The sequence below is a fragment of the Anopheles maculipalpis genome, chromosome 2RL (assembly GCF_943734695.1).
Source record: "Anopheles maculipalpis chromosome 2RL, idAnoMacuDA_375_x, whole genome shotgun sequence".
NCBI lineage: Eukaryota > Metazoa > Arthropoda > Insecta > Diptera > Culicidae > Anopheles > Anopheles maculipalpis.
The window spans coordinates 82,382,075-82,404,361 of record NC_064871.1 but is presented as its reverse complement, the minus strand read 5'-3'; the positions used below and the strand labels follow the sequence as shown (position 1 = coordinate 82,404,361).

Sequence of the window (22,287 nt, the reverse complement as noted above, 5' to 3'; positions counted from 1 at the left end):
ATATTTCCTGGCTCAAATTATCCTGCTTTATTGTTATGGTGGTTTTTCGGTGCGAAACCGAGCTCCGAAACCTCCGGTCGATCGATTCATCGATACCGGGCACGTTCACTCTGGTTGGCGTGTGAGTGTGTAAGTGTGAGTTGAGTTTCGTTGGCTGTTTTATAGCAATTTTATGTGGGATAAATTTAGTTTTCAAATAAACAGCACTTCATTAGCAACAGTAGACGGTCGGAGTTGTTGTGGAGCGCTGTGGAAGTAATCAAGGCGGGACGTTCTAGTAAATTGATACATCAACACGATTTTCGGCACACGGTTTGGTGATTGTGAATACACAAGGATTTTTTGTTGCAAGTTTCAAAAATGTGATGAATTGATTCTGTAAATCTATAGGATTATTCAGAATTATCCCAATAAACAGCTAAATTAGAGATGAACGACTAGCTTACAACAAAAGGCTACAGATAAAGTTCTATAGAGACGCTAATTTACTACGTGGAATTCAATTTGCGGTATAATTTAAACAAACTAAACCGAAAACCCGTAGATTGAATAATTGGCCATACATAGCAAGATAAAGCCAGCAAGAATGGCTACTTTATAATTTTTTCCAACCAAATTTGATCCGAAATACAAGAATAAAAAAACGTGTGGTGATCGTCGCCTTGTGGAACTCAAGCAAAGCTTAGATTTTGCACCTTGGTGACATCATGTGTAGCGTAAGTTTAAGTAGGTTAGTTCTTGTAAAGCGGTATCAAAGGGGGATTTACTGGCGGAAATTGAGGTCCTCTATCTTCATTGAATTTAAGTTCGGTGAGTTTCCTATTTTTGCTTCCCATGTGAGGCCATTTAATCGTATTTATAACCAACTTTACCTGCATTTACTACTTTAATGATTGTTGAATATTGATCTTGAATATTGATGATTAAGTGGTTTAAGTTGTTCCAAATGCCTGCATGCCTTAATCAGACCAAAACTGAGTGAGTCATCACCTATTTTCTGAAGAAAGTGCCTTGCGCAGAAAGTTGCCCGGTCAAAAGACGCTTTTAACAACATGCGGAACATTCCTATCGCACCAGGAATTAACGAATTATTGCCGATTTTCCACGGGAAAGTTTTAGGTTTTCCGTAATAACTGGGTGAGGGGGTGGAGCGGTAGGTCATTTGTCCCGATCGGACCTGGAATGGCCGAGTTATCGCCAATTCATCCCGATCGGACCAGGAATGGCCGAGTGATCGCCGATTTTCCACGGAAACGTTTCAGTTTTTCCGTTATAACTGGGCGAGGGGGTGGAGGAATCGGGTTGAGGTGTTCTTCAAAAAGATGCGCGGCCCAAAGACACATTCAGCGGTAGGTCATTCGTCCCGATCGGCCCAGGAATGGCCGAGTTATCGGCGATTTTCCACGGGAATGTTTTGGTTTCTCCTCAATAACTTGGTGAGGGGGTGGATGGATCGGGATGTGGTGTTCTACAAAAAGGTGGACGGCCCACCCATCCAACGGTATGCCGCATGCCAAGATCGGACCAGGAATGGCCGAGTTATCGTAGATTTTCCACGGGAATGTTTTAGTTTTTCCTCAATAACTGGGTGAGGGGGTGGTTGAATCGGGTTGAGGTGTTCTACAAAAAGTTGCGCGGTGCAAAGACGCATGCAACGGTATGTTGAGCATTCCGATCGAACGAGGATTGAGGGAGTTATCGCCGATTTTCCACAGGAATGCTGCTGGTGGAATTTTCCGGTAGTGTTTGGAAAATTCTCCTTGGTTCCTTGTTATATTAAAAAACTCGTTCTGAAGGTCTTTTCAAAAGATATTTCAAGAAAGAAACAAAATTGAGGAAAAAACTTATAATTGAAAGGCGCCCATAAAATGTTCCGGAAAAAAATTTGTCATCTCGGAAAGAAAAATATTTTCTGACCACTTTTAAAACATCCATTTGCTACCTCCTCGGATTCATGCTCTCCTGTTACTCCTGGTCGAATTTTGCCGCATAAAAATTTCCGGATTTTTGCCACAAATTTCCGGATTTTGCCCGAAAAATCCGACCAGGAGTAACAGGAGAACATGATTTCGTGGAGGTAGCTCGGGTCGGCCAAAAATTTCGAAAATCAGTTTTAAATTTGGGTTGGAAATTTTAAGTCTGAAATTCAACTAAATTTTTGCCGCGGGATTTTAAAACTGATTTTGGATTTTAAGATTGGATTTGGAAATTTTCGGCCGATCCGAGCTACTTCCTCGAATTCATGCTCTCCTGTTACTACCAGTCGTTCCTGGTCGGAAAATTGGTTCATAATCGGCGATATCGTCATTGGACCGCGCAACGTTCGAAATCCCTCCACCGTCCCCCCCCTTCCTCCCACCCACATCCGTTAAACCCGTGGAAAATCGGCTATAACTCGGCCATCCCTGATCCGATCGGGACGAATGACCTACCGCTGAATGCGTCTTTGGGCCGCACACCTTTTTGTAGAACACCTCAACCGGATCCCTCCACCCCCTCACCCAGTTATTACGGAAAAACTAAAACATTCTCGTGGAAAATCGGCGATAACTCGGCCATTCCTGATCCGATCGGGACGAATGACCTATCGCTGAATGCGTCTTTGGGCCGCGCACCTTTTTGTTCAATACCTCAACCCGATCCCTCCACCCCCTCGCCTAGTTATTACGGAAAAACCAAAACATTCTCGTGAAACCGAAACTCCTGTAGATAGGCGAGGTTTGCACTGCTCTGGCGGGGAATGTTGATGGAATTTACCCATCTAAGACGAAAGAGGTTGTCTTGCCGTGATCCCTCCTGACGACCACCAGCTCCGCGCATAGATTAATCCGCGTCTGAGCCATACAGGACAGTAGTTTGGAGCGACAGGTGCGCCTGACACGTGCTCTCTTATACAAAAAACTGCCAAGCTGAACGAATGTAAGTGATAAAAGAAAATAAAAGTAATGTCCAAAGAGTCCAAGATAACAAAGGTCTTGCACAACAATATGATACAGAACAAGAGCGTTAAATAGTAATGTATGATAAAAAAGTGTATCGTTGTAGCCCATGCATAATGTTTTAATGTTAAAGTCTAATGAAACGCTGAGAAAAAATACAAAAATTTCTTATGCGATGGTCGATTTTGTATAAGTTGCACACAAGCTGAGCGCATACTGCCACGTAGAACCACCAAAAATTCCAACCGTATATGCGACAGTGAGTGAATAAGAGCATTAAACAAGAGAAGAGAACAAAAAAATCTACACTCGCACAAAAACGACAACACACAGACCAGACGCCATCTCAGGAAGTGCAGATTCGATAGGGAGGTGGACAGACGACAATCGTCGTTGCCGTCGTTGTCTCGACTAAAAGTGTCTTAACATCCGCCACAAACCGCATCTTATGCCTCACCCTAGGGGACAACCCAGAACGTACTGTTACCGATTATTGAACCGCTGGCGGTGACTGTACTGCCGGAACGTTATGTCTATGCATAACAATTTCGTCAACCATTATGCTAATCAGATAAAGTTTCTTGGTTTTGGTGTCTCACCAGCACATTTCCATTTGCGTAAAGTTTCGTTCGTTGTGTTGGGCTTGGTTTGTGGTTTTTGGCCCAAAAAAAAAATCCAATCCAGAACCATCAATGTGTCCGTTTGTTGTTTTTGGTGACTCAATTTAAGCGTCCAATCGTCTGGCCAATGACAATCATTCTGGTGCAATAGAATTTAAAAGCTTTTATACGTTCGGTTTTGAATTTTCATCGCAAAGTTTGCGCAGCAATAAAGAGGAAGTCCGTCTGTCGTTGGGTGTTTCGTGCTTTTTGAACACAAAAAAAGTTCCGAAGCATTGATGAAACTTCTCGGAAAGGCAATGTTTTTTAACTAACGGTGACGAGAGTGCATTAGGAAGATTGAGGCAAAGCAAAATAATTACTTAACAGCTAAAGTGAAAACTCTATAAAACTTCCTAAAGGATTAGAGTGCACTTTCGAGGGAATGTTTTAATTAAAGCGTGATAGAAGGATTCCCGTCCAAAGGTTTTCGTCAATGCAACCTTCTTCTCGAAGGGGCCTTACCTCATTGAAAAAGCCTCCTCCTAGGATTCTTGTCCAAGATTTTTTAAATATTCTTATACAGGGGAACTCGCTTAAGAAGCTTCGCCTTGTCCAAGGGACATTTTTTAAGGCGCCTCGCCCAAGGAAAAGCTCGTTCAGAAAGACTTCTCCAAAGATTTTTGTCTAAACAATTTTCGCGCTCCTTTACCGAATGCTCTGGTTAAGCCAACTCTTCATAAACACGTTCTTGTCGTAGAAAGTTTATTTCTTCCCATTCAAAGATTCTAATCCAAGGATCCTCCTTCAAAGGAATCTCTGAGAAGGATCATCGCCCAAGATATTTCGTTTAAAAAGCTTCTTTATAGTGCCCTTGCCTTAAAAACCATGTACCTTCGGGCCTCGTTCACAAGGCTTCCCCAAAAAATGGTTGATGAAGAGTTATCGAAGAGGCCTCTCCAAAGGGCTTCGTCAAAGAATCTTCTTTAAAGAACTGTCGCCTAGCAAACCGTGTAGCTTCAGACCTCGTTTAAAAGACTAAATTCTTATCCAAATATTCTACTTCCGATTCAAAGATTCTCGTCCAAGAGGCTTCCTAGAAAGAATCTTTCGCAACAATCTTCGTCCAAGAAAATAATCCTCCACCAAGGATTCTCATTCAAGGATGCCAATTCCTAGATTCTCGAGATCTAAAATGCTTCGTCCGAGAATCCTTGTCTACAGGGCTATGCTCAAGGGTCCCAAACCATGGATTACCTTCCAAGGAGTGTCGTCTATAGGCGCCTCATCATAGAAACCTTGACCACTGGGGTCCATCAATTGTTCATTGGGGACCTTCGCCCGAGTAACCTCGACCAATGGTCTTCTTCGAAGGTACCCCCACCCCGGGTGAGTCACCCAAGGAACCTTATTGTAGAGATTTCATCCAAGAAGTCTATTTCATGAATGCTCGTCGAAGAGACCTCGGCAATAGAACCTTTTTCAAGTGAAATTATCGCAGCTGCCCTGTCCAAGGGGCCTCTAAAAATAGCCCAGCAAAGAGGCATCATCAAAAGGTAGCACGATCTATCGGTAGATCGTAGTAGACCGATCTATCGATCGGTAGCACGAGTTTATCAAAAAATTGTCTTGAAATAAGAAGAAAAAAATAGTAGAAACGAGAAAGCAGATTTTAAAAACATGTAAACATCTTGAGGCTACAATAACCTTGGGTTGTGAGCATCTTGGGTTTTTGACACATACGATGACCGAAGAAGAGACAGTGTGCGAGCTGTCAAAAGAGGAGAGAATAAAATAAAACCTGTGGAAAAGAACATCTCTTAACCTCCTTGCGAAAAATTGACCGAAAATCCTTGTGTTTACAAACACTTTAAATAAATTGAGTATTGCAGATGCAGTTCCTGTACCTACAAAACTACTCTTTTTTTATTTTTTAAATATTCACAAAGTACAGATAAATAAAGACAATTATATAAGATAGAATTTCTTAAACTTGGGGTTACTTCAGGCCGTATTAAAAAAAAATCTGGACGCCATTTTTACAAATAAAAAAATGAATTAAAATTATGTAAACCTCCAACATTTTGAAACAAATCTAATGCAACACACAAATCAATTACTTTGCTCAGCGCTTAAGAGCTTTTTAGAATGACAGTTTAGAGGAAAGAAATAAATTACTCCAACAGTGAGCCTTGGATTCGAGAAGCCACAAAACCCAGGGAAGAACGCACGGACAAACAATCCGTAAACGGTCCAATCAACGTAATGAAAGCCTTTTCCAGGCATAGTGGCAGTTTTTTTTGTATCCTACCCGCCGTTCCATTCCTTCCCAGGAAGAAGAAAAAAAAAGGCCAACCCAAATGTAGGAAAAACAGCAATAAAAACTCTTACAACTCTTCCTTCAGTTCAATTCCTTTGATTTGGTGGATTGAATTGTTTTTTTCCCTCCCATACATCCTGGTCCTTGCTTGGTGGATGTTGGCAGAGAACTGCAACACAGCCAATCAATCAATCAATGCCGACCTTTCGTCGCATTTCGCATCGATTGTGATAGGAGTGAGTTGGAAAGAGGAAAAAAAAAACGCACATTCAGCACTTTTATCGCTTTGTTCTTCGGTTTGGTGTGATGTACGCGGAAATTCGATGGGGAATCGTATTGTTCTACCCCCCAGTCCTGTTGCACAAAGGCTTCACCGTTCCACCGATCTCTTTGTAAACTTCTTTTATGGGTGGAGGTTTTTTTTTTGCTCCACAACGGCACCAAACTTTTATCTGCTGACGGTCCGTGCGGGATCATTTCGAAGTGTGATCACCCACAGAACGAAACTCAGTCCCTGGGCCGCATCAATCAGCTCACAGTTGCAATCGTGTTTTCGAGCGAATGGCGAACGGTCAACAGTAGCCAGCGAGCAAGACGTATGCTGATCACCGGATGCCTTAACGAACGATGCAAGTTTGCCCATTTTTTTTGCTTCTCGCTGCACTAGCAGCAAACAAACTTCACGGATGCAGAAAATCGTTCCCCAAGCGTTGATGCTGATGCAAAAGGTTGGTAGAAAAAGTCCTCACCTTAGGAAACATTTGCCCCATTTTATAGATCGTCCTGGCCTTTGAAAGTTCCCAGCTAACCTCTCTAAAGGAGAACGGCACCGAGATGCAGAAGAAGAAACGCTCCTGCACACAAAAACACGCCTCAGCAGTGTTTCCCAAGAGGTGTGCCAACGGTAAAAGTTTTGTAATTAAATTTAATCACGTCCATGCAGCGGGGGTCAACCTCTTGTCGAGCTTTTTGTGTGCTCCAGTGCAGGAGGGAATTTATTACAGTTTCAGTCAGCTACTTTTTCCCCACTTGAAAATTGGCGTACTTGAACAGATGGCGGGTAAAACTTCATTTGATGTCGCAAATTACGCTGAGTAGTAAGGAGGGGAGATTGTTAATGTGGAATTGATTCAGATTTCAATACAGATTTGTACCTTGAGAGTAGCGCAGCTTACTTAAATCAATCGATGGAAAGCGACACAATTTTACAGTTCAGGTAAAGTTTTTCTCATCACTACACGACACCTAACCACAAAGGGATCAGAAGAAACAAAAGGGGGTAAAGCGTTCCTCTACGTCAAAGTAATGGCCTAACCCGGAGCTATATCGCCGGGATGTATAGATTAAGTCTGAGAGTCGATCCGGTGCTCAAGCAATCATTCCACAAACAGTCTCTGACCGTTGCAGTTGCACGCTGCTTGAAAGATTCGATACTCAATATCGCGCAGCATCCATCTTAATCCACCTGAGGTCTCCAGGACGTGCTGCTGAAGGCCACCACACCACGGAGGCGTACTCCAACAAAGACCGCAGTAAGGAGGCAATACAGTGCCTTCACCGAGTGCCCGGGTCGTCGAGACCACGCGCTAGGTGTTTTTCGGCAAGCCTATCAGCTGTGAAAGCTTGCTCAAGCTGGTCCTGGAATCTCAACTTTTTGTCAAGAAATTCTATAATTTGGCATTCTGCATTAACACAATAATTAAAGCATTTGGATTGCATACATGTGGACTAAGTGCAGAGCAAGGCTAGAGTGTTTGAGGCAAGGGAATAGACTCCCCAGTTTTTTGTTCCTAACTTGCTCTGGAAGGTGTCAAGCGGAGCGCGGGTTTCGATATCTGGGGCATAACTTTCCAATTCCTTAGCTTCGTGAATGGCATCGACTTCATCGGATGGATATTTGAGGCAGTGTGTAGCGCGTACTCCCTTAACTGAAATACTGAAATGCAACGCAGATAGGATTGTATTAAGGATCAATGCGACGAAGACGGTAGCAGTGTATCAGTTGACGAAGACGATCTCGAGGTGGTATAGGAGTTCTGCTACCTTGGTACGATCGTAGCTTCGGACAACAACGTCAGCAGCGAAGGCGATTTGTTCAGGGGAATCGTGCCTTCTGCGGACTCCACAAACTCCTGCGATCCAGAAGACTGTAACAACACACGAAATGCACGATTTTCCGCTCCTTTATACGTCCGGGCTGGACTATACTGACGGCGGACTCCAGTTCACGTTGTGCAGTGATACGTTGGCTGGGGCACGTGATGAGGAAAAGGGTGCTCGTCAGCGACCTGTTCGACACGAGGCGTAGAGAAGCACAGCGAGCTAGTTGGCTGGATCACCCAGAAGTCCAACCTGTCGGATATTGGATACCGCCGTGGATGGAGTATTCCTGTGAACGAATTGGTAGACCTGGTCACGTCATCACGTTCAACCCTGAGCATGCCAAGAAGAAGAAGAAGAATGTTTCGATATTGTAAGGCACAATCAATATGGAGAGGACAGCCATCTTTGCCTTAAAAAATGCTACAAATTATTGGAAAACTACAAGTCAAAAAATCCACTTTCAAAAATCAACTCCATTTCAAATTTTTCTAGCAAATTGCATAGTCTACAGAACATTCGTATTAGCAGGCAAAAAGCATGGATTATATACACATTAGTTGGTGGAAATAATTTTCCTCCTAATGCGAATACAAAAACCATGCGAAACAATTGCAGTTGCAAACTTGCTGCAGCTGGTGATCCCAACGCAGAGCACAGCAGAAAATCAAACAGCAAAAAAAAAAGAAAACCCTTGCGAAAAACTCTCCAACTTTCATCAGCTCGTTCAGCCCAGTTTTCCAACCACGTGAGGACGCAAAATGGTGAAAGTTTTCTGCCTTACTCGTCTGACGTTTGCAATGTTGCAACTTTTGCGCAGTTTTTTTTTTTTTTTGTTGCTCTTCCTTCGCCGGAACAAAATTAATGTTTCACCCATGAGCAACCGGAACTCTCGTGTAGAAGTTGTGAACTTTGTCGGTTACATTACATCAAACAGTTTTGGGTTTGGGAAAAAGTGCAGTTTGGTGGAAAATTATGCTTAACGGTTTCGTCTGACAGATGTGTAGTGAGCTTCACGGGGATAATGCAATTGAAAGGCTTAGCTTACAAGTGGGATTAGCATTAGAAGCCCGATAAGCCTGTTACAATGCTGTTAGTTCCCCTTTTAAAGTGGTTTAAAATTAAATATTAAAAACAGTAACACGCAACCCACACTCTAAGAGAGAGAGATGCAGCATTCGAGAGGGCTCATCCTCCCCAACTTCATTACTTATTCAGTGACCGTTTAACCCGACACCGATGTTTGTACCCACAGCGCGACCACACGCCGATGATACAGTCAAGTCACCGGGAAAAAGAAGCTGCTTAATCCAAAACCCCAACTCTCAGTCCGGTTCTGCTACACCGAGCAAATCCATACATTTAAAATGCTTCCCCATGGTCCAATTTGGATAAACACGACCCCACAACTCTTCGGCCGTTGTGCCCTTCTCCATCAGAACATGCTAATTAAGCTGTTCAGTGTTTCGGAAACGGCGAGCTGGACGTTTTATGAAACATCCAGCCAGCCGGCTTCATAACTCATAACGTGCTGCGGACCCTTTCAGTTTCAGTGTTTGTGGTGCATCAGACAACTATGGCAGGGCAGTTGCGGACAACAGTTGTCCCGAGATTGATTGTGCTGCTGTTTGTTGTGCATCGTCTCACAGCATCAGCTTTTAATGGGACACATGATAAGGTAGAGATCACAACCACCGTCCCCACTACGCCGGCCACAGTCTGGAGGAGACCTCCGATCGCGTACGACAGAGATCTGGTGATTGAACTCATCGAGGCCTCAGATTATCCGATCGAAAAGCATGTCCTCACCACATCCGATGGGTACATCTTGAAGCTGCACCGCATACCGGATCCCGTGCAGTTCGCAAGTGCCGAACAGGGCCGAACCAACGCATCCTCCCCCGATCCGGACGAACTTTTACGCTTCACCCCAGCGAAAACGTTCCGCGGAACGGTTCTACTCGTGCCGGGCCTCTTCTCAACTGCAGCCGATTTCGTTGTAACGGGTCCGGACAATGGATTGGCGTTTGTGCTGGCCGATGCCGGGTACGATGTGTGGCTGGCCAATGTGCGTGGTTCACGGTTTTCAAGGAAAAATGTTAAAATAAGCGTGGCGGACCCTGAGTTTTGGGATTTCAGGTAAGTTTCTGTATCAGCTTGATAAATCGTTTTGAAAATCATTCAACCGAACTGGTCGATTTCGGTGACGTTTTTTTGCGGGTGCGTTAACGGTGTGGAAAATTTGGTGCTATCACAGCCGATCCGGGAGTGGAACAACACCTGTTGAGAGAACTGTTGTGTGGCACAACAAATCATGCCATTTCGATTGAATTTAATTGCTTGCTTTCCAAACAATTTGATGCTGTCGGGCTATCTAGATGATTTATCAAGATGGGTTTCTAGGTCTCGCTGTAATTTGTCACGCTCAACGCGGGCGGACAGTAAACAGCTTACAATATTTTCTTTGTTTGTGTGTGTTATATATTCCCAGAACAAGAATATAGACTAATGTTGGTTGCCAAAGACGCAGAACAGTACTTTGCCTAATTTAAAACACTCTTAAAAATTTCATGAATGTCTAGTCAATTTCTCAGGAGGGAAAACCCACTTCTTACCCCCTCAATGGATTTGAGAGGAACGGAATTTATAACTAGGATATTTAAAATTTTAAATTTACTATTAACAATTGTGCCAAAATTAATTCAACGTCAAAATCATGGGATCACGACTTCATCCATCCAACCATAACTAGACTTCATATATGTTGTGCAAGATTCTTGTGAGAAGCTGCACAATAGTATATGGTCAACCACGCCCTGAGGCATCCATTTTATAGAATTGGAGCGCTTTGAATAATAAACAATTTTCTTGCATTCGCTGCAAGTCATTACGGGTAGTCATTGCGAGAGACTTACTTACCACAAGATTGCACCGCTTTCGGACATTTATTCTTTATTTTCCGAAGCCGTGGCATTTGCGCTTCAGAAGCCAGAAAAAGTGTAGTAGGACACACATTAATCTGTGAACTTATTAAGGAATTGTAGAGTAGAGTTTTGTCCTTCGAAAAAGGATCATTTCGAAGGCTTTAATACTTCAGCCGCACTACTGATAGCGCTAAGATCTTCACTCGGGTATGTAGGAACATATCGAATTCTCTTTCTTGATATAAAAATAACCGTGTCTTCTGCAAAAGTATTAATTTCACAATGATTGTCGGCGGATCGTGTTACAGGCAATCTAAGAAGATGCTTGGAAACCGAGCTTTATTGGGCTCGGCGTCGGATCTGCTGAAAAGAACGGCTCCAGAACACAATTTGGGGGCCTCTTGGAAAGTGGAAAGGATCTTTTCTATCAATGGCATAGACGTCATTGACAGAAGGCTTCATAGGCCTCCTCCATGCTAACGAAGATTTTTTTCCTGACAATTTAAGCTGACATGGACTGAGACTACGATCACGTTTTACTATCGCTTCTGCGATCGGTGCATCAACCACTAGTCACTCCAGCGCCACTGGGGAGGGAAGGGATGGGGTTGAGTTTCGCTTCATTATGATGCAGCATTAAATATCACCTCCAACCCCATCCAAATAAACTAGAGAATACTAATCATATAGAATCCTAGGCGGACCGAATCCTAATCGAGTCGCAATCGGATCGATTTCTTATTGAATCTTTTATCGAACGCGTCTCCTAATCGAGTCCCAATCGGATAGAATCCGTCCATTAGAATCTAATCCGCTTCAAGTCTTTCTAGGAATAGAATACTCTAATTTTCGGAGTCCTGAATCTGGCAACACTAGCCAGCAACTTCTGACACGTACAGTGTACGTTATATCCACATGATTGCAAACAGCACATGAGGACTCCCTTGAGGACTCTTAAAGTAAAAAAAACAAGATTTTAGAAGTGCAATAGTGAGTTATTTAATTAAAGAATTCGTAGGGAAGTCCTTTCGTACGTCAAGCAGGTTTTTCTCCTTAAAGATAACTACATTGCTTTGGACCTTAAAACCAAAGCCTTCATTAACAACGCGGCTATGCTCTTCATCTTGTTAACACTTTGGTAAGCATTATTCGAAGGTACAAAATAGATTTCCTTGTAATGTTCTCCAACTATCGCCCAAATTTGCCATAAATTCGTTTCACAAAATTTGCCCTATTATGGAGCCGAAAAATTGAACAAGTGAGGGGTATGTTAACAATCAACCCTTAATTAATGCGATCCCATAAAGTACATCCATGCCATTAAAGCCATGACAGCTATAGAGCTATGAATACCTTATTACGATTGTATCATTAATCTCCCAAACATGAGTAGCAAAGTTGCTGTTTGTAATGGTCGGTCGATAAACTACAGAATATCATTTTAATTGGACGATTCTATCAATTGCCTTCTCAGTGAATACCCTCCAAGCCTGCAACATACGACCTGTGAAAGTAATAGCATGTGGTATTTTTAAAACAAACTTCAAACAGACGACTCGGCATCAACAAGCACACACAGCACACACTTTTGCAGGCCAAAAAAAACGATGCCAAAACCCCAGACCCAGACCAATACATTTCCTTGCTTTGCGCCAAAGTGTTCGTTGCGCTTTTTAAAATGGCGCCAGACAGGCGACAAACCGGAGACCGGAGATAAAGATGTCGCCCCGTTGGCGCAACAATCATGGTCGTTCCCCATGGTTCAATGCAAAACGGGACGATTATTATTACGACGACGGCAACGAACGGTTTTTTTTAGCCATGGTGCGATTAAGCGTGCAATATTTCATCGCTGGTGAGATAATAATGCTTCTTGCTCGTTTCTCGTGGACCGTGCTGGAGGACGGCCCATTTGGACAATATTTTCTGGCATTTCTCTCATTCGTTGGGGGTACATTTATTCCAAAGGTGTTTTCGAGCAACCTGTGGAGAGATTTAAGGTGATTACCAGTTGGAAGCAGAAAATGGAATAATGGCCCCTCCAATATTAATCCACCCCGTGTAATTTATGCTCCAAGAAAGATTACGCTTATATCTAACCGGCTATTCATTACGTTCCTGACGTTTTCCTACAGCTTCCACGAAATCGGCACAATCGATCTGGCGGCCATTATCGACTACATTCTAAGGGAAACGAATGCAAAGAAAATATTCTACGTAGGCCACAACCAGGGCATGACGGATCTGTTCGTGCTGCTGTCCGCCAAACCACGCTACAACCGTAAGATCCATCACGCGGTAGGGCTAGCCTCGATTGCATACCTCGGCACGACGGAAAACCGTGTCGTACGGCGTGCTGCCGACCTGACGGACAAACTGTACGCCACCTTGCGTGCCCTCAACATCCACGAGCTCAAACCATCGCCCGATATTGTGCGTCTCCTCTCCGGAACCGTGTGTGCTAGCGATATGAACGAGCTGTGTGCGGAAATGTTACGAGGATTTCTCGGCACCACCGTAGATCGATCGCGCAATCTGCTACCGAACATTGTGGATGATCTTCTGACGAGCGTATCGACACGGCAGCTTATCCATTTCGGGCAACTGATGCAAACCAGTACGGCAAACGAGTCTGCACGAGTACAAACGCAAAAAAAAAAACCGGGTCGAATAACATGCCTATGTTTCATTTGTTTCTTTGTAGAGAAATTTCAACAGTTTGATTATCGCAACTACATGATCAACACGCAAAAGTATGGTCAAGCTAAGCCACCGGAGTATAACCTATCGCGTGTTCTGCTTCCTGTGTCGTTGTTTCATGGAACGAATGATTTTATCACATCCAAAAAGGTAATTAAACTCGTTAATTAAACAATTTAGTTTAGGGATTCGGGTGACTGGATGATAGAGAGGATAAGGACAGGAGTCCGTAGTGAGGCTGACTATCAACCTACGAGGTATCAGCAAATCTAGTCAGCCATTCGATGGCCGGGTATGACCTACGAGGTCGTTAAATCAAAGATTTGATTTGCTTACTTACTTGGCATGGTAAAGCGCTGCAAACGCTTCGCGGTCTTGGTCTGTTGCCTTCACGATCCAACGCCGTCGTCTGCCGGTCGATTATCCAGGCTTTTCTGGCGGAGTCTTCAACGCCATCACACCATCTCAATTTGGACCTACCACGCCTCCTCTGTCCATGTGAATGACCTAAAATTCTAATGACATTCTAATGCCCACCAGCCCACCGGTTACGATAAGAAGATTTTAGGGATTTTTAATTCGATGACCCTGTATGACCGTCGTCAGACAGCAGTTCATCGCCCTGATGATTGGTTCACACCATTTCTTATCTGGACAAGATGAACGTCTTGCATCCACGTCGTAAAACAGAACCACTTAGTAAAGGCTGCTGTCATCGATCCAAACGGCTCTCGATTCATTCCAGAAACATTCCATTCCGATTTTCCACGGGAATGTTTTAGTTTTTCCGTTATAACTGGGCGAGGGGGTGGATGGATCGGGTTGAGGTGTTCTACAAACAGATGCGCGGCCTAAAGAAGCATTTAACGAGGTGCCGTTTGCCAAGATCGGCCCAGGAATGGTCGAGTTATCGCCGATTTTCCACGGGAATGTTTTAGTTTTTCCTCAATAACTGGGTGAGGGGGTGGAGGGATCGGATTAAGGTGTTCTACAAAAAGGTACGCGGCCTAAAGACGCATTTAGCGAGGTGCCGTTTGCTAAGATCGGTTCATGAATCGTCAAGTTATCGCCGATTTTCCACGGGAATGTTTCCGCTTTTCCGTAATTACAGGGCGAGGGGGTGGAGGGATCGGGTTGAGGTGTTCTACAAAAAGGTGCGCAGCCCAAAGACGCATTTAACGAGGTGCCGTTTGCAAAGATCGGTTCAGGAATAGCCGAGTTATCGCCGATTTTCCACGGGAATGTTTTAGTTTTTCCGTAATAACTGGGCGATGGGGCAGAGGGATCGGGATGAGGTGTTCCACAAAAAGATGCATGGACCAAAGAAGCATTTAACGAGGTGCCGTTTACCAAGATCGGCTCAGGAATGGTCGAGTTATCGCCGATTTTCCACGGGAATGTTTTAGTTTTTCCTTAATAACTGGGTGAGGGGGTGGAGGGATCGGGATGAGGTGTTCTACAAAAAGGTGTGCGGCTCAAAGACGCATTTAGCGAGGGGCCGTTTGCTAAGATCGGTTCATGAATCGTCAAGTTATCGCCGATTTTCCACGGGAATGTTTTAGTTTTTCCTCAATAACTGGGTGAGGGGGTGGAGGGATCGGGATGAGGTGTTCTACAAAAAGGTGCGCGGCCCAAAGACGCATCCAGCGGTAGGTCCAGCGGTCATTCATCCCGATTGGACCAGGAATGGCCGAGTTATCGCCGATTTTCCATGGGTACAACGGATGTTGGTGGGTGGGGAGGGGGGGACGGTGGAGGGATTTCGAACGTTGCGCGGTCCAATGACGATATCGCCGATTTCGAACCAATTTTCCGACCAGGAACGACTGGTAGTAACAGGAGAGCATGAATTCGAGGAAGTAGCTCGGATCGGCCGAAAATTTCCAAATCCAATCTTAAAATCCAAAATCAGTTTTAAAATCCCGAGGCAAAATATTTTGTTGAATTTCAGACTTAAAATTTCCAACCCAAATTTAAAACTGATTTTGGTAATTTTTGGCCGACCCGAGTTACCTCCACGAAATCATGTTCTCCTGTTACTCCTGGTCGGATTTTTGTGTCAAAATCCGGAAATTTGTGGCAAAAATCCGGAAATTTTTATGCGGCAAAATTCGACCAGGAGTAACAGGAGAGCATGAATCCGAGGAGGTAGCAAATGGAAATTTTAAAAGTGGTCAGAAAATATTTTTCTTTCCGAGATGACAAATTTTTTCCGGCACATTTTAAGTGTGTTCTTCAAAATTAATTTATTTTCCTCATTTTTGTTTCTTTCTTGAAATATCTTTCAAAAACCCCTCCAAAACGTGATTTTTAATGTCGAAGAGAAATATGGAGGTTTTTCCACAAACTCCCAGGAAATTCCGCCAGGAGCATTCACATGGAAAATCGGCGATAACTCCCTCAATCCTCGTCCGATCGGAATGCTCAACATACCGTTGGAAGCGTCTTTGCACCGCGCAACTTTTTGTAGAACACCACAACCCGATCCAACCACCCCCTCACCCAGTTATTGAGGAAAAACCAAAACATTCCCGTGGAAAATCGGCGATAACTCGGCCATTCCTGGGCCGATCTTGGCATGCGGCATACCGTTGGATGGGTCTTTGGGCCGGGCACCATTTTGTGGAGCACCACAACCCGATCCAACCACCCGCTCACCCAGTTATTGAGGAAAAACCAAAACATTCCCGTGGAAAATCGACGATAACTCGGCCATCCCTGGTCCGATCGGGACGAATGACCTGCCGCTGAATGCGTCTTTGAGCCGCGCACCTTTTTGTAGAACACCTCAACCCGATCCCTCCACCCCCTCGCCCAGATATTACGGAAAAACTAAAACATTCTCGTGGAAAATCGGCGATAACTCGGCCATTCCTGGTCCGATCTTGGCATGCGGCATACCGTTGGACGGGTCTTTGGGCCGTCCACCTTTTTGAGGAACATCACATCCCGATCCAACCAACCCCTCACCCAGTTATTGAGGAAAAACCAAAACATTCCCGTGGAAAATCGGCGATAACTCGGCCATTACTGGGCCGATCTTGGCATGCGGCATACCGTTGGATGGGTCTTTGAGCCGGGCACCATTTTGTGGAGCACCACAACCCGATCCAACCACCCGCTCACCCAGTTATTGAGGAAAAACCAAAACATTCCTGTGGAAAATCGACGATAACTCGGCCATTCCTGGTCCGATCTTGGCATGCGGCATACCGTTGGACGGGTCTTTGGGCCGTCCACCTTTTTGGGGAACATCACATCCCGATCCAACCACCACCTCACCCAATTATTGAGGAAAAACTAAAACATTCCCGTGGAAAATCGGCGATAACTCGACCATTCCTGGGCAGATCTTGTCAAACGGCCCCTCGCTAAATGCGTCTTTGGGCCGCGCACCTTTTTGTAGAACACCTCAACCCGATCCCTCCTCCCCCTCGCCCAGTTATTACGGTCGTGCTTTTATATGCGTGAGTCCATAGCAGGTGCTTCAGTTTGAAGGGAGTTGTCTCATGATGTCCCATAAATAATGTCGCCCTTCACCATCGATAGATAGACCTATTGGCGCATATTGAGGATTCGATCAGCAGATTCAATGTGATAGGGGACCTCTTTTTCCATTCCACTAAGGGATCCTCCCAGGGATGAAAGACGCCACTGAATGTATTGATAATGTAAAACTTACGTTCGCCATCAAATATGCGCCAAACTTTTGCCAGCTTGGAAGGCAAACTATCTTACGTTGATTGATGCCATGATAGTCCTCCGATTAATTCAATTTATAATAACATTTTTCCTAGAAATTATACGATGTCATCTAGTAGAAAGGATCAAAATTGGCTGTAAATAACCTCTAAACTCTGTTCTCTTTCCAACCAACAGGATGCTCTTCGGTTGAAGGACGAGCTAAGAAATGTGAAAAACTTCATAGAAATTCCCGACATGAACCACATCGGCTTTGTATACTCGGACCGGCTGTACGGACTCGTCAACCGGAAGATAATCGACATCTTCAATCAACACCCAACACAAGCTTAGTATTTTAAAACAGAAGTGAAATATTATCTTTCTTTCTCTACTTCATACAAACAAGCTACTACACCACCGATCGGTTTCGGCTTTGTTTTACAATTAATATATTCTTTATTGTGGCTGTGTAGTACAACTCTCACAAATACCGCAGAGCAAAAGGAAAAGTTTGTAAAACGGCAACGCACAACAAAAAAAAAGAAGAAGAAAGGGTGGCCAATTTAACTGGAAAATTATCACTATTATTATTATTATTATTAACGAACGCTTCCCTGCCCCACGTTTCCACTCCAGGCGCCTAACGCAGGGTGTAAGGGGTTTGGTGAACTATCATGATAGAAAAAAAAACTTATAAGATACCAGCGAAAAAAAATAATAATAAACATTTTCATAAACCTAATGCATATTCCTGCCTGCTGCTTATTTCGACTTGTGTGAAGAGATATATCTTGCGCATTTTATCGTCTGTACCATGTGTCTGCGTGTGCGCACGGGAAAGCTTAGTAAAAGGATCGTCGCCTTGGTTACTGGAGCACTTCTTCTGCTACGCTACTTCACTGACACACACACACACACGCGCTCATGCGATTTCAAAGGCATCTTTGCTTTCCGCTTTAAGGTGTGTATGTTCGTTTCGCTTTGCAAGGTAAAACATATTGTTGCATAGTTAAATTAATTAAATTAAGCCATAGAAAGCAAGGAAGAGCGAGCGCACACACACATGCACACGCATTTCTCTTCTAGCCGGCGGCGCTGTTTGCTGCTTTGAGAAAGCTAATCAATTTGACCTCTTTTTCCTTTTTTTACTTAATTGTAATGTTTTTAACGCTTTGTGTTTGACAAATCTGGTACATGTTCATGTTTTGTTTTGTTTTTTTTTCTCGGCAACCGGATGTAGAAACAATGTGAAAACTAAACCTTCCATAAAGCTAAACCATGGTCTTTGGAGGATAGGAAGAAGTAACTTGGGATCCTCCATTTTGTTCTTCTTCATTTTTAATTGTTTTTGGGGGGTTTTTGGGAGAGTGGGGGTGGGGAGGTGGGGATATAATTTATTATCATTAGTTACACACACGCAAACAAAACACTTTTCCCCTTCATGGTGTCAATGTGTGTGTCAGTGTGCACATGCGTTGAGTTGGAAATTGGAATCTTCCGATCTAGCCAGATATTCGCCATGTTACCCCGTCGCCATTGTTATCCTTTTCTGTTTCCCCCCTCACCCACACACACACACTCATACACACATTTACTCAAGGGTAATTTAGTTTTTTCCTCTCTTTTCAACTCTTTGCACAAAGATTGCAATCATTTTGGAATCATTTTTAATTTTAATGTTTGGTTTTTTCCACCCAAGATAATTCAATTGAGAGTGTATGCATGTGTGTGTGTGTGTGTCACATGGGGGATCTGTGTATTTTCTCCCCCCGAGTTCCTCACCTGGGGGGTTTCTCGGGTTGCCTTAAAGTTTATGCGTTTTGTTTTGTTGTTTCTTACTCGCTAGAGTTGTGTGGTTTTTTTCTCTTTTTCATTATTTTAGTTTGTGTTTTTTATCTAAAATACAATTTTGCTTGTTAAAGTGTGGTTTGTGTGTTGTGTTCTTCACATAATGTTTTTCATTGTTCTGTATCCTTACCATTAAAGATTGAATTTCTTACATTGTTTATCATTCCTTTCTTTCCGTTTGACTACCTTAATATGTTATAAATCCCTTGTATAAGTTTTAATATAGTAATTTGTTTCCTTTTTTCTTTCTTTCTGTCTCTCTCTCTCTCTTTCGCTCTTTCCTACACCGCACGTTACGTCGTTTTTGTGTGTTTGGTCACTGTGTTGTGTGTTGGTTTCCGTTTTGTTTTATTTGCCACTCCACTTTGCTCCCCCCCTCACCCACATCCGCTGTGCTTTCATTCTCTTTATGCAAACCTCACTTCTCACTCGTTTTCCTATGTTTTTCTTTTTCTTCCAGAAGAGAGATTAGAACTGGTTGCCTTCAGGACGCCTTGGTTTTGTTTAGGGAGATATTTCCCTTCTTTTGTTTTCTATTACACTAAGTAAAATTCATGGGAGCCACTCTTGATGGTGTGTATGTGTGTGTAGGGTGTGTATTAAGAGACGCACTACGAAAAGAGCGTAATTACAGCTAAAAACATTCAGCAACCGTTTTACTAAGCAGCCAGCAGCTCTCCCCATCGTAGATTTAAAATAAGATCAGTGTGTTTGTAAGCTTATGTGTACAGACGTGTGTATGTGTGGGTGAGGTTTTATGTTCATTTTGAGGTTGTGTATGTATGTTCATTTTCCATTCGAGAAACCTTTTCTCAGTTGCGCTTGTTTGCTTAATAAATAAAAAAAAAAAAACCACGCACATACAATCCTAACATCTTGGCGTCACTTTGCTACACTATAGCTGGTAGTGTGTGTGTGCGGGTAAGTGTCCCATGAACATTCTATATCGAGCGATACGCTACTGCTGCTGAGAACTTAGCAATTTGGTGATCGCCATTCGTTTTACATGTAATCATTTATAATAATGTACTTGTATTTTGTTTTGCCTTACATACTAATTCCCGGACTGAAGTTTCATCTTATTGGTGGCACAACATTGACCGCCGTACTAATATGTCTGGTTTGTTTTGATGAATATGCGCTCACATCACACACACACACACACACACATCACTATGCGATGATAATGTGTACGTGCGTGTACGTGTTTCTATCGCGCTACTCTGACTCCTTCAATAATCTTCATAATCTTATCATTTCCCAACTGATATTCTATTTCCATTAATCCACAGGAAACCAATACCTAACCTCTTTTTTTAGAATCATTCTGTTTCTTTCTCTGTCTTTCTCCTGTTTTCCTTCTCATAGCTTTCTCTCTCTTTCTCGCTCTCTCGCTATCTCTCATTTGGCTTGAATAAAATTAAATAAGGAAGCCATGCCAACCCACAAACAAACACGGCCGTGACTACAATCAATCTCACAACATCCAGCTACTACACTCCGAAAAGCTAACCTTTATTAAAATCCATCAATATGCTGCTCCTTCTTGTCCCTGCTCACCTACCACCAGACATTATTTTTTTTGTGATAAATACATGTTCTACATTTTTTTTCCTTTTTTGCTTATTTTGCCATCCTTACTGATACTACGCACCTACAAAAAAGCTTCATAGATGAATTACACTGAGAAAAGCAACAAGGAAAATCAACTAAACAGAAGAACGGCAAGACGCAAAACTGGTAGGAGGCTTTGATTTTTTTCAAATCTAGCACACATAAGATCGATCCGTATCATGTTTTTAGTGTGTGAATGTAATAAGCGTGTGTGTGTGTAGTTGGTTCGATTTGGTACGCGTTTTTCCTTTTAGTTTTTACTGAAACCTTCATGCGTTTGACGGCGACGACGTATTACATAGAATGATATTATACCACAGAGCGATGCAATTTTACATTCTCTTTCGTCGATCCGCACGATATGAAAACATTTGCCTTCTTCTCCCTCCTGCAGTAGACTGAATGGGGTTATTAAACGGGTGTTTTGTTTCTTCTGGGTGGGTTTTTCGTGATAGATTTCGATCGCAAAAACGAAACTTAAAAAACAGATTGTTCGCTCCTCACTATAAGTATCGTACGATTAAGTGTGTAGCAGCCCGATTTCAAACTGCAGCTGCACCAGAACTCTAGAGCTGTTGTCATTTAGCACTTATCTTGCTTTTCCCTCTTTACCCAAGTACATCGTTCTTGTTACCATACGCCCCGCTCTCTATCATCTTTTCCGGCAACGTAACGATTTTTTGTTGTTTGACACATTTTGCATTCATAAGAGCCTCCTTCGATTCAAGAGGATCGATAAACTGGGTGGCGGTAGATTAGATTTTTATGACAATCAACCAATTATTTATGGGTGTGTTTGTTTTCCTGTAAAATTGTTTAATCGTTTAAATATATTACAATAAAGCTATTACAACATTGGATTTTACATCATTACGAGCTTTTTCACTGCATGGTTTTAAGAATATTCTTTCACAAACACACATACTCAAAAACACACATTAACCTTATCTCATCTAATTATCTCGCTTTTTTTTCTGTTTAAGATTTGATGCATTTTCGTTGGCGAAAAAAAGGTTGTTTGCTTATTCGATTTAATAATCCCCGGTACATGGACCTGTTTCCCCCTCTCTATCACTCTCTCTCACACATCATCATCATCTACCATCGTTCTTGCTTAAATGTTATTCTAAACTTGTTTATTTGATTGTGGTTTCATATCATCCTTCTGAAGAATTCCCGGCACAATTGAGTGGCGCATTGTGGTGTTCGTTGTATAGCAAACAAACAACTCGCCCCTTGTCTAACTTGCAAACAGCACAGCAAGTGTTCAGACACACACATGTGGCGTACAAGATAAGTGGCAAATCATATATAGGCTTAAATCAAGTCAAACATTACGTACGTGATCCATACTTTGGAACTATATTTACACATTATATTAAAGCTTGATGATGGTGGTGCTGAGAGAATGGTCTACTTGCATAATAAGTAGCGGTGAGAGCTTGTGCTTAGTTAGTAGAAAAAGCAGCTTAACTATAGAACATGCGCACATGATTCCCAGATTTTCTTGTGTATAGGTTTTGTTTGTTGAGCAAACACAATCTTCGGGTGGCAGGCGA

At 43.0% G+C, this 22,287-nt stretch overlaps 1 protein-coding gene across 1 annotated transcript; it reads left to right on the top strand.

Moving 5' to 3' along the window:
- Nucleotides 1-9,534: 9,534 nt before the first annotated feature.
- Nucleotides 9,535-17,617, top strand: LOC126568227 (lipase 3-like). The gene is made up of 4 exons (XM_050224672.1): nucleotides 9,535-10,097; nucleotides 13,018-13,499; nucleotides 13,587-13,732; nucleotides 17,462-17,617. Exons 1-4 carry the CDS (start codon nucleotides 9,535-9,537, stop codon nucleotides 17,615-17,617), a joined length of 1,347 nt encoding a protein of 448 aa, XP_050080629.1.
- The last annotated feature ends 4,670 nt before the right edge of the window (nucleotides 17,618-22,287 follow it).

Bases quoted from the DNA above. Each gene is read 5' to 3' on its own strand.
- LOC126568227 (XM_050224672.1), top strand. From the start codon at position 9,535: ATGGCAGGGCAGTTGCGGACAACAGTTGTCCCGAGATTGATTGTGCTG. The intron at 10,098-13,017 runs GTAAGTTTCTGT...GTTTTCCTACAG, and splicing joins CCTGAGTTTTGGGATTTCAG to CTTCCACGAAATCGGCACAA. The intron at 13,500-13,586 runs GTACGGCAAACG...GTTTCTTTGTAG, and splicing joins CGGGCAACTGATGCAAACCA to AGAAATTTCAACAGTTTGAT.